This window comes from Heloderma suspectum, chromosome 2, assembly GCF_057233095.1.
Source record: "Heloderma suspectum isolate Gila_16-S chromosome 2, 16-S_ref, whole genome shotgun sequence".
Taxonomy (NCBI): domain Eukaryota; kingdom Metazoa; phylum Chordata; class Lepidosauria; order Squamata; family Helodermatidae; genus Heloderma; species Heloderma suspectum.
In genome coordinates this window covers 255,494,446-255,506,629 of record NC_139459.1, presented here as the reverse complement: position 1 = coordinate 255,506,629, position 12,184 = coordinate 255,494,446, and the positions used below count along the sequence as shown (strand labels likewise).

General features: G+C 41.9%; 1 protein-coding gene across 6 annotated transcripts in view; it reads left to right on the top strand.

The window, feature by feature from the left end:
* The window catches only part of RAD50 (RAD50 double strand break repair protein), an 81,359-nt gene that overhangs the window by 64,267 nt on the left and 4,908 nt on the right, over positions 1 to 12,184 (top strand). For all 6 annotated transcript variants that reach the window (XM_084838834.1, XM_084838833.1, XM_084838831.1 and 3 more), the window contains 2 exons: positions 9,594 to 9,679; positions 10,479 to 10,621. In XM_084838834.1, coding sequence (XP_084694960.1) covers positions 9,594 to 9,679; positions 10,479 to 10,621 — 229 coding nt within the window. The remainder of the gene's footprint in view (positions 1 to 9,593; positions 9,680 to 10,478; positions 10,622 to 12,184) is intronic.

Below are 12,184 nucleotides of genomic sequence, written 5' to 3'. Positions count from 1 at the left end.
CCACACCACCCTTTCCCAAGACAACATGGAGCCCGCCACCAGACAGGATTTGGGCTCAGAAGAGGATGAAAGGGGACAACAAGAACTCGACGCCAGAGCAGCAGTAAGGGTGAGAACACAAAACAATCCTTCCCCTTTGGAGGATTCCCATCAAATTTGGCGGGCGGCTATTTTGGAGGGTGGTTTCTATAGCCAACATGAAACTGCCACTCCTGCAACCTCTTCTAGCCTGCAGCAGGGGAATAAAGGGCCAACACCCCCTTCCTATTCAGAGCATTTCCCAAATTGATAAGTCAGGGCTCTCCCAGATTACAGTGGCAGCACTAGACAATTTGACTGATCACATACTAGCCAAACATGCCTCAAGAACAGGCCATGCGATAAGGTGTACTCGCAAGACGCATACATCTGATTCTCCAAACCCTAAAAACAGAAAAAAGAATTCTAAGTCAGAAGAACCCAGCCCTAACCCCAGTCATCATTCTTCTGCAGACGCTAAAGAATGCTCTCCAGACCCACACTCTGTAACTACAGGCAGGGTCAACAGGACAAAAGCTACTACAACTGAGCCCCACCCTGATAGTGGTTCCTCCAGGCCTTCACAACAGGAGATCAATGAGGAAGGGGAGGAAGGGAAATGGTCAGATATAGAAATGGCAGGCAACACTTCATCAGACAGATTCTTGAATAAAGATGATTTTCTACATTTATTGTCCAAAGTAATGGCCTCCTTAGCCTCTCAACCAACGGAACAAGAGAAAAAGCAACAGTTATCCAGAGGGGCGGCGGTGTTCCCAGAAACCAACTACCAGAGAATTACCTTTTCCTAACTCAATAAATTGATAAAAGAGGAATGGAAATCACCCCTTCAGGGGAAGAAAAGTGCTTACACTGCACAAAGATTTTATACCTTTATGCAAGATATTATGGAAGACCTTAAAACACTCTTAGTAGATGCTCCCATAGCTGCTTTGTTGTCAGGGGCAATAATGCCAAAAGATGGAGATATACCCCTTAAGGACCAGGGTGAAAGAAGGTCTGATGCAGCATTAAAGAAAGCGTATGAAATACCAGCACTAGCCCTAAGGGCTTCAGCAGTTTCCTCATACTTTGCTGAAGCCTCTGTCCTATGGGTAGAAGATATAATAAATAACAAGTACTTAAATCAGAGAGATTTAAGGAGAATTAATTAAGCGCTCTGTCGTCTTAGCTGTCGTCTTAGCACACAAGAAATGCTCCAATTTAATGCCCATTCCGTGGCAGCTACCTCTGTGGCCTGACATTCCACCTGGCTCAAACATTGGAATGTAGATGTTTGCTCTATAGGAAACCATGCTACAGTTCTCTTTACAGGAACACAACTATTTGGAGTAAAAGCCTTAAAAGGTGTGCTTATCGAAATCAAAGATAAGAAAAAGTAATGCCTTCATCTTTTAGAAGAGAAGATAAAAAAGCCCTTTGTTAAACCTTATCCTTCTTTTTGTTAACTAATATTCCACCAGGACTTTGGGACTCTGTCTGGCTCCCTGTAAGGTAATAGTCGCTCTGCCTTTTACTGACTGTTAAATCTTCTGCCTGGACTTTGACAGATTCTTTGCCCTGGACTTGTCCTCTCTGGAACTTCCTCTGTTGAACCCTTGTATTGTTAAAACCTGTTGTGGAATATAATGCCGGGCTTCTCAGAGACCATGGATTAATGTTTGCAATGAACTGAGTACCTTTGTCTTTGATAAACCAGAATGCCTTCTAGTTTGGACTGTTAGTGACTTTTAAGACTGTTGCTTTGCCTTGATGCCTGTACATCAGAGATTTCCAGTGCAGACTCTTGTTGGACCTGATCCCTGTGGGTGTATTTCTGGCCTTTTAAAATTCTAGGCGTGTCTCCTGAACCAAGATCTGCAAAGGGCCCTTTACAGTACAACCTCTGAAGGGAAAACTTCCCTAGTGCTTGGGAACTGCTTCTTGTCTAGTCTATTCCTGAATCCCTGGACCTAGTTTGATTTGCACTCTGGCCACGCGAGATAATGTCTCCCAATAGGCCGGGAATTCGCCTTGTCGTAACTTACTTCTTTTAACCTTGAACCTGAGTCAGCTTGGGGCCACTGTGCATAGAAATCCTGCATTTTGGACTGTTTCCATCGCCTAGGACTCTTTGGCTTAGTTTACTCTTGAGCCCCTGTCCTTAGTTGAACTGGGGACCCCTGCCAAGTAGCAATCCTGTCAAAGGGGCTATCCCAAAAGCAGAGATTCTGCCTAGTTACAACTATTCCTGACCCTGAACCTGAGTCAGCTGGGGCTCTTGAGTATGGAGATCCTATTTTGGGGAACCATCTCCATTTTTGCCTGGGACTCTCGCCGTGACTCCTCTGGAACTGTGAACCATAGCCTGTTTTGAATCTTGTATCATGAACCTGGATCTCCTACTGTTTTGAACCCATAATGTTGTTCTAAGAGTTAAGTCTATGGCTATGTACTTGCTTCTAGAATGCTCCTTAACGTAAGCCTTGGGCTGTTAGCTCTGGAGTTAATGTCTAAGATTAAGTGCTGTGACTTCTAAAGTGAGATATGTGTCACCTGATTCAGCTTTGAATAAAGCTAAGTCACCGAATCTCTAAAGCTAAGTCTCTGTCATACTGTTCTGTGGTGAGGAAGCTAGGCACACCTGGACAGTATCCCAATTTCAACACATCACGGACAGTTTCTAAGCTTCGCTCACTTCCAGTACACAGCCATGCCAATCTCTGCACCCCAAATCTTCACAAAGGTCATGGTGTTTCTGGTGGCCCATCTATGTTACAGGAAGTACACTTCTATCCATACCTGGACAACCTCCTCATCAGGTCCCACTCAGATCACAAAGCTTCAGAAGATCTCACCCTAGCAGTTGCCTGCCTCGAACATCACAGATCCATCATAAACAGAAAAAAGAGCCACCTTATACCCAGACAGTCTCCTCCATCTCGGAGCCGTAATCAACACTTCCATGGGCTACCTATTCCTCTCTCTGGAAAGAAGAATAAAGCTCAAACTTCAGTCAAAGGAATTTTGACATCAAAGACAGGCAGACTTAATGGTAGTACACCTACTAGGTCTAATGATTCCTGCCTGGGCATAATTCCGTGGGCCAGATTGCGCTCTCGCCCCCTACAATGGTTGCTGCTACCATTCCAGCTTCCTCACAAGTTCAGATCCTTACTACAGTGGTGGCAACTCCCTCAAAACCTATAGACGGGCACGTCGTTTCAGGAACCCAGCAAGATCACGCTGACACAAGACGCCAGCCTAAAGGGATGGAAGACTCGCAGCAATTGGGTAGCCCAAGGAAAATGGTAACCATCAGACCAGAAACACAGTATCAGTTAGCTAGAACTTAGCACAATACACCTAGGCCTGAAACACTTCTCATGCCAGATGCAACTCACCCACATCCTTATAGGACAGACAACTCTATGGCAAAGATGCACATCGATTGTCAAGGAGGAACATAATCACGCTTCCTTCACCAGGAAGCCCAGTTCATGTGGGTAGAGCAGAACCTAGCCTCAATCTCCGTCCAGAACGAACGACAATTAGACCTGGGAAAATGGAGCCTACATCCTTCAGTATTCCAGGAAATCCAAAACCAATTTGGTCCACTCACAGTGGACCTCTTTTCCTCAAACACAATCACAAACTCCCAAGATTCTTTTCAAGATTCCACTGTTATGGAACAGAAAAGAATAGATGCAGTGAACAGCAGTTGGCCAAAGGAGAAACTACACCCTTCCACCAATCCCACTCCGCAGGCAACAGTCCTGATAGCCCCCCATTCTGGGCAAGACAACTGTGGTTCTCCGAGATCCTGTACTTAGCACAATAAAGGCCATGATTCCTTCCCCAGAAACCACATCTCCTATCCCAGGGAGCAGTTTTTCACCTGGATCCAGGATGGCTTTGCTTAGCGACATGGCTGTTGAAAATTCCATCTGTACCAGCCTAGGTTATCCAGTGTCAGGAATGAATCTGAGCACGTGGAGATGTCTAGCAGCTGAGGTTCAGAATAGGAACAGCCAGAATTGGGGGAGGCTCCCCCCCTAGTGAGCTCAGATATGGCAAGGCCTTCTTTCCAAGACCTTGACACACAGATGGCTCAGGCTGAACGCCCCCACCCTTTCCTCCTCCATGAGAACCCAGGTTTTGGGGGAGGAGGAGAATGAGGGGTGTGACTTGAGGGATGCTAGGGTCCATCGCAGAGTGAAGCAGGAAAAGTTAGAGGCAGAGCTCAGATGCTCCACCAGGTTGGTTACACGTGAAAGCCTACGTAGGAAGGAGCTACCTTAAGGGAGGGGCATCCCTGCAAAGCTAGTCTGACGGAGAAGTGCTTGTTCAGACTGCTGGCAACTTCTCTGACTTCCACTTCGGCTCTTCGTATTCCGCCACTTCGGCTCCTCATATTCCGCCACTTCAGTTCCTCGTATTCCATATATTCATAATTGTGTGGATTAGCTGTTTTCATTGTAGTCTGAGAGTTTTCTAGAATTTGCATTTGTAAAGAAGCTAGTTGTTAACTAATAAAGTAGTGAGTCTGAAGCCTGGTATCCTGGAGTGTGTTGATTGTGAAGGGGGAGGACGAAGGAGCGTAACATCCGGCTACAGTCATAAGCACTCTGCTAGGATCCTACAAAGAGTTCACATCATGAATGTATGCGACCACTTGGAAAGCCTTCTCTAGATGGTATAGGCAAAAAAAGATCAACATCCAAACAGCTAGCATCAAGGAGCTCCTACAGTTTCTCCAAGCTGGCCTTGACATGGGCCTAAAACCAGGCACCTTGCACAGGCAAACATCAACCAAATCTTTAGTTCTCTCAAAATCAAGACACCCCTCGTAGAGTTCACACGCTCATCTCAAAAGGTTTCTACATGGAGCCTCATTGATAAGCCCTCCCACGGTACACAGATTTCCATCTTGGAAACTATATGTGATCCTGTCAGCATTAACTAAAGCCCCTTTTGAACTACTCAAATATTTTCCACTTAGAATTTTGTCCCAAAAGGTTCTTAGTAGCCATCACTTCTACACACAGAATACCAGAAATATCAGCCTTTTCAGTAAGTAAAGGGCTCACCAGCTTCCAAAAGGACACAGTCACTCTCCAAATGGACCCAACATTCATCCCAAAGCTTAACACCTTGTTCCATAGATCGCAGGAGGTTATCTTACCCTCTTTCTGTCCTAATTCCTCTCACCCACAGGGGAGGGACTGCACAAGCTTGATATATGCAGGGCAGTAAAGATCTGCCTAAAATGTACCAAGTCCTTCACACAATCTGACCCCTCTATTTGTATCTTTTAACCCTACAGCTATGGGTAAAAAAAGTATCTCGATCATTCTAGAGGAATGGTTGAAAGCATGTGTTTCTCCAGCTTCATGCCTCCCAGAGCTTTACATACCTCTCAGCTTTACAGCACACTCAACTAGATTAGCAGCCACCTCAGCTGCCTTAAGTACCAGTACACCTTTGACTGAAATATGCAAGGATACAACTTGGAAAAAACCAAATTCTTTCATTGGGCACTATAAAATAGACACATATGTATCACCAGATGCCTGCTTTGGAAGGAGGGTCTTTCAACAGGTTGTAGCCTCATATTAGACTCAGTTATTTTAGAAAATTTTATTCCCACCCAAATTGGCACTTAGTTTTAGCATATCCCACTGTCTTCCTCACACCAGCCTGGAGAACAGAACGTTGTTCCCAACCCAGAAGGAACCGTCTTGATTAGTATGTGGAAGGCACCCAACCACACCCTACTATATTACTGAGTCTATTTCTACTTACAGCTTTATGGCCACCTGCCTGTACGCCCACTTCTCCTGATGGAACTTCAGTTTTTTCTTATTCATATGTAATACCTGTCTTCACATATTCTGTGTTCCTCTGTGGTTCTTGATGTGATTCCAATGGGAAGATTTCTCTGTTTTCTCCATTCTCTGAGCTATAGCCATGGATGGAACTAGCAATGAGGAGCATAGGACCAATAGATTACTCAAAACTCCATTACGTGGTCCCTGGCCCTTAGGGGTTTAACCCATTGTAGGATGCCTTCCCCACACCAACCCCACACCAACATTGTTAGTACCAATGTTTCAGTCTCCTTGTTCCTTGAAAACACAACATTGGATGTATTTTATGTTTCCTTCTTAGTATATTACTACTAACCTGCATTTGGGATGAGGCTGACCTATGAATGCGAATGTGTCACAAAGTGATCTGGCAAGCTTGACCGCTGGGCTTGAGTAGCTGTCAGCCAAAGGAGAGGCCCCTCCTTGATAAATTCCAGGAGGTGAGGGGGAAAGAACTGCTTCACTGGCAGTTAGGACTTGTCAGTTAGGGAGAGAAGCTAGGTGACTTGATTTTAGCATATCATTTTTCACATACATAGTTGTCCTACCCTTTAAATAAGCCTAGGGGTAGGGATAGTGTACCTAGAATTGTAACAAGTTTGTTTCCTTCAGGCTTTAGTATATGTTCTGTATGTTAACCTTTGTTTTTATCTGAAAACCCTGTCTTTTTAACTTATGTATACATAAGCCCATTTTGGAATGTATGAAACGCCTAGTGTGCCTATCAAGGAGTAAAAACTTCAAAGAGTTCTTGTTTTTGCTTCAAAAAACTAACGTGATACACCTCTGGAAATCCCTACGGTCTTCCCCCACAACCCCTTACCCTTGATCTTGCCTACTATTTTCAGATTTATAAAGTATGCTTCCAGACTAGACAGAGGAATGTGGCAAAACAGGGAGTAGTGACAGTAGCCCTGTCTGAGCAAAAACCGGCAACATTTTATTCATTTTTTTAACATTGGAGGGCCTGCTAGGTCATAGAAGATCACAAAATAAATTTTACAGATGTTCAGTATAAAGTGTTCACATGCAGTGGTCTGTCATTTTGCCAAGCATAAATACAGTTGTGAATTTGCAGCCTTCAGTTTTCCCTTCAAGTGTCCGGAGCTTATTTGTATATTTTGGGAAATTAGTCTTCTATATTAAAAAAAGAAACAAGGGCAAAATAGAGGATCCTATATAAAAATAAGTTCACTTGTATGCTACTAATGTTGACAGTGTAGAAGTCTGTCTCCTTTATGAAGATTATCAGTTAGTCTCAGGATATAGCAGTGCTGCTGCACAAGTACAAATGCTGTTTAGGACTGGGTTCACAAATGCTCTACAAAGTGCCTCATAGCCAGCCATACCCATTTTAATACTCGCTGCTTTTCTTACTACCATTATTTCCTGTTCCTTTAGTTTGGAATCCTGGGAACAAGAGGCTATCGTGTTTATAATCAGGTGGGGAGGTTGAGCTGGCACAGCAGCAGTCAGGAGCACTTCTTGACCTTTTCAGTGTGAGGGAAAAGGGATGGGGGCTGGCCCAAGGCAAAAAAGCATAAGTGCTTGTATAGTGACAGTACAGAGGTGAAAACTGCTCAGAAACTTACCTGTGTTTTAACCTGTTGTAAATGCGTCCTAGTAAGAACTGTCCTATAGTAATTGCTGTAGAGCAGAAATTCTGTATCAGACATTTCCATTAAACATAGACCTTCATTTCAACGATTTGTGGAGGTGATCCGTAGCAGGTCCAGTTTACATACTTATAGCCTTTGATGCTGAGAACTATGAGAGGAAGGAAGCTCACTAAAGGGGAATTTCCTAACTCCTCTTCTCCGAAAAGTCTTCCTGGAGGGTTGAGAGACCTTTCTGAACAGTATGGGATGTGGCACAGGGAGATGCTGTGGGAAGAGAGGAATTGGGCACAGACACATTTGTAGAGGCATTGTGAGAACTGATCAATTCGTAATTTAAATATTTCACCTGGCTGTTGTAACATATAAACCTTCTTAAGCTACTTAAGATCCAGCACTGATAATAGTTTCACACATCTCAAATGGAAAGTGATAGCTGTTATGAAGGGGGGAAATGTAATATTAGCTTCTCCTTGTTCTACTACTTAAAAAAAACACACATCTTTTACTGCCATGGTTTTTTCCCCTCAAACACGATAAGAGGCAAATTTGCTTCTCTTTTTGCAGTCTTATCTGATGCACCTAAATGCAACTCAGCTTACCAGCAAAAATAACCATGACTCAACATTAAACACATTTGATGTTATCAAATGGAGAGCTGCTATAAGAACCTTTACTATAATGGAAGCTATGACTAAAGATAACTTATAAGAATAAAGAAAGCAATATTTCTTGGTATAGTGGAGGCTAAAGGTGTTCCATGCCAAGTTACCATTTTCCATTATCTCTCTTCCATCTTCACATCTAATGTTATTGTTTCAAAACATGTGACATGTAGGTAAATGTCCAGGCCTGGTGTTCTCTGGTGTTCAAAGGACAAACGTAACTTTATTCATGCTCAGCCTGATCCATGTGTTTCAAAGCACAATGGAGCTCCCCAGTGCAAGATTTTCATTATTGACCAGTGGATTAGTGTCTATCACAGTTTGTCCTTGAGTTAATCATCATAACTGATGTCTTCGTTTTGTGTTAGTTTAGTTTGACATGGATATACATCCGGAGATTTTCTTGCACCCAAGGGATGTAAAGTTGGTTTACAAAACCCAGCTTGTTTGCAAGCAGCTAACCATAATTTCTGGTTCACATATCATAGGATCCTATGTTGAAGTGATGAACCCTGGCTTGTTAGCTTGCTTGCGTGAAGAGAGAAGCAAAGCATGGTGCATACTGCTTGTGCATATTCTGGCTTATTAAGCCAGGAGTTTTGGCTTAGTATTACATTTGAACTCAGTCACAGGGATAGGATTTGCATGTGTATTACCTATTGAATATATATGCCATGCTTTGAATGGCCTTTATATTCCAAGTATGACTTCGTGGTTGTATAACTTTTATGTATTTGTAAGAATGAAAAGGGCTTAAGTCTGAAACTCAGCATCTTCAGCAAACAAGGTAGGTTTTTTAAAATTGTAAAATTCATAGGATTTTTTAAACAATTAATATATATTCCCTTATTTAACTATTTAAAAAACCTAACTTTGCTGATTTAATTACTTTGTTACTTTCCAAGTAAGTTTTTCAACCTTTTAATCATAGGAAATATTTTTTCTAATGCACAGGACTTCTAATTTGTGTCTTCCTGTGCCCTTACTTTCGGCCCTGCCTGAACACTTCCCTACCTTAGGCCACAATCCAGCACAATTAAAGCCAGTCAATTAAATACGTCAGTTAAAACCAGTGGCCTTCAGCACACCAAACTCTGTTGGCCTGTGGACTTAACTATTGACAAAGGGCTCATGAGATTTATTTTAGGTCTCTTATCCATAATGGCTCAAGGTGGGATACCGAATTCAAAATACAAAATCATAAGATTTCATCCTATGAACAAGAAAGGCTTTTTCTAGAATAGAAGCAAAAGCTAGGTTTATGTGATTTAAAAGCAGATGTATAACACTTCTGGCATCTATAATTCAAATATTGTAGTACAATCTTGTATGCTTGGAGTACGGAGAAAGTGAAGTCTGGTGGAAGGCGCTTATTTGATGATGTAAGCAGTAATATCTGAGTTTTTCTTTTTCTTCTCTCTTAGGGCAATAATGTCATTTCACAGCATGAAAATGGAAGAAATCAACAAGATAATTCGTGACCTTTGGCGAAGTACCTACAGGGGGCAAGGTACCATAGATATACATATAGATATATAAGATAATCTTATCACTAACGTCGCTAGGTTTTTTGGTGGGTGTGGGATTCTGACGCAGTCCTTTGTTAAGTTAAAAACAAGTCTTAAAATTAGGACCGAGGCAGGGAGGGTCCTTCCTGTAATAAATAATATGATGTTACTGGCTTGAATCATCGTGAGTTATACTCTAAATGTATTCTTTACCATGCACTCACCTTTATCGTGATGCATCTTGATAATTCCTCCTCTCGTCATATGACATTTAACCAGGGCTTTGTGCATTCTGCAAGTCTTCCATTCAGTTCTAGAATGCAGCATTCTGGGAATTTCAATCCCCCCACTTTTTTTTTTTTAAAGAAGCACGATCTATGGTATTTAGGTCTGTGAAGATAGAATATTGAGAAGAGACAAAACTTTGTGGAATCTTGGAGAAGGCTTAGGGGAAGCTAAGCAGTTTTTCCAGGGTTATGCCTTGCATAGCTCTTTGCCCATCGCCCTGGCTCACAGAAGCAAAACTAATTATGTAAAGATGTACATACATATATACACATTTTCTTGGCACAGAATTTCTTTTTCTTCTCTTTTTTTAGCAGAGTATACCTAGTCTTGCATATCTGGGAGCTCATAGGTAGAATGGTTGTCTTACAGGCTAATCATTTAAGAAAACTTGGGTATAGTGCATCATACCTCCATGCAGAAGGTTGGACTATGGATTGTACTCAGATTGCTTCAAGCCCAACACATGTACTGCTTTGGCAACTGAATGTCTGAAACTATTTTCTTCCCCTGTAGATATTGAATACGTAGAAATTCGGTCTGATGCAGATGAGAATGTTTCTGCTTCTGACAAGAGAAGAAGTTACAATTATAGAGTAGTAATGATAAAAGGAGACACTGCTCTAGATATGAGGGGCAGATGTAGTGCTGGACAAAAGGTATGTAACAGCACTTCATTTTTGTAGAAGTTCACTGAATATGTAGAGGTTTGTATTGGATAAACAGACAGTTGTAAATTAGGAAAAATGTGTGAAACCGTAAGTTAATGAAGCAATGTGTTTCGGTAGAATTGAAAAGAACAGAGGGTCAATTCACATGATCTTCTGCCATGTGGAAGATTTGGATGGTTACCTTATGGCAACCTACATGAATGTTCAAAACAAACTTGAATAAGTGAGCACATTCATATTATCATATCTTGGCTTAATAAGACATTTGCCGTGTGTGTGAGTGAGAGAGAGAGAGAGAGAGAGAGAGAGAGATTCTCCCACAGTTTGCTGATGGGAGAGAAAGATGTGTGTTTATAGGCTATAAATATAGTCTATATTGTAGGCTTTTAAAAAGGCATTGAAAACATATTATTTTACCTTGGCCTTCTCTTGATAAGATTGCTGTTGCCCCTATTGCCATTGTTGTTGTTGCTAGTTTTATTGTTGGCTCTTACTGTTTTTTTATTGCTATTTTTTGTGTTTATGTTTTTATTGCTTTAAATATTTCAACTGTTTTTATGTATTTTATTCTGTAAGCCACTTTTGAAGGGCTTCTGCCCTGAAAGTCAGCCAAGAAGTATTTTTAATAAATAGGCTGCAAACTACAAGTAAATTGTGGGGTTTTTTAATCTCAGCCAAGGATTTGATGCTATTCTTATTCACACTCTTATTAAATACACTGATTTGTTATAGCTGTTTTCAATTAACTGTTGGTGAAGAAGAAAGACCTATACACTCACTATAGTTGGATAGTACCTGCTGTAGGGTAAATTACAAATCCTGTAACCTTCTCATATGTTTCCACCCACCCTTGAGTTAAAATAATAACCAGACTAATGAGTCATGATGGTTAAATCCTGGTTTTGGTAGACAATGAAATGGTACTGTTCAGATAGGCCGCACCACATTATCTTGCTGACAATCGCAGCCATCAGAGAAATATCTAGCCCTTAAAACAGAAGATAATTTATGGGAAATCTTGTGAGAGAAGTAATTGTTGGATTCATTCTCACCTAAGAAGTGGGCAGGATGTGCTGCTCTCCTTCTCTGTTCTTGGGTTGGTGCTGGGATATCCACTTAATTAAAATGTATTAAGTAAAACTTCACTCAAGGTGGTAAATAAAATGTAGCAATGCAAAGTCAATGACAGATGGTAGCTTTCTCTTAAGGGCCACTTCACATGTTGCAAATATTAGGAGTATACACCCAGGGTTCCACATTTTTTACTCATCATAGTGAGTGTTCCGTCACCTTGTGAGTCCCAATCTTCCTTCCAGCATTGGAGCTGTAGAGGTGTGCAGGGGATCATCATGTGCATCAGTCCCTGCCTCCTCCCCAGCACCAAGATTGGGAGGAAGGGAAGAGGGATTGTTTGGCCACTGTGTTGCTGAGTCGCCCAGAGTACTGCAGCTCCCAGCTCATGAGAGGCCCTCCCTTAGCTACTGTGTTGCCAAGGAATCTGGAGTACCTTGGCCATACAAAGGAAACTGCCAAGGCCTGACTACACTTTGC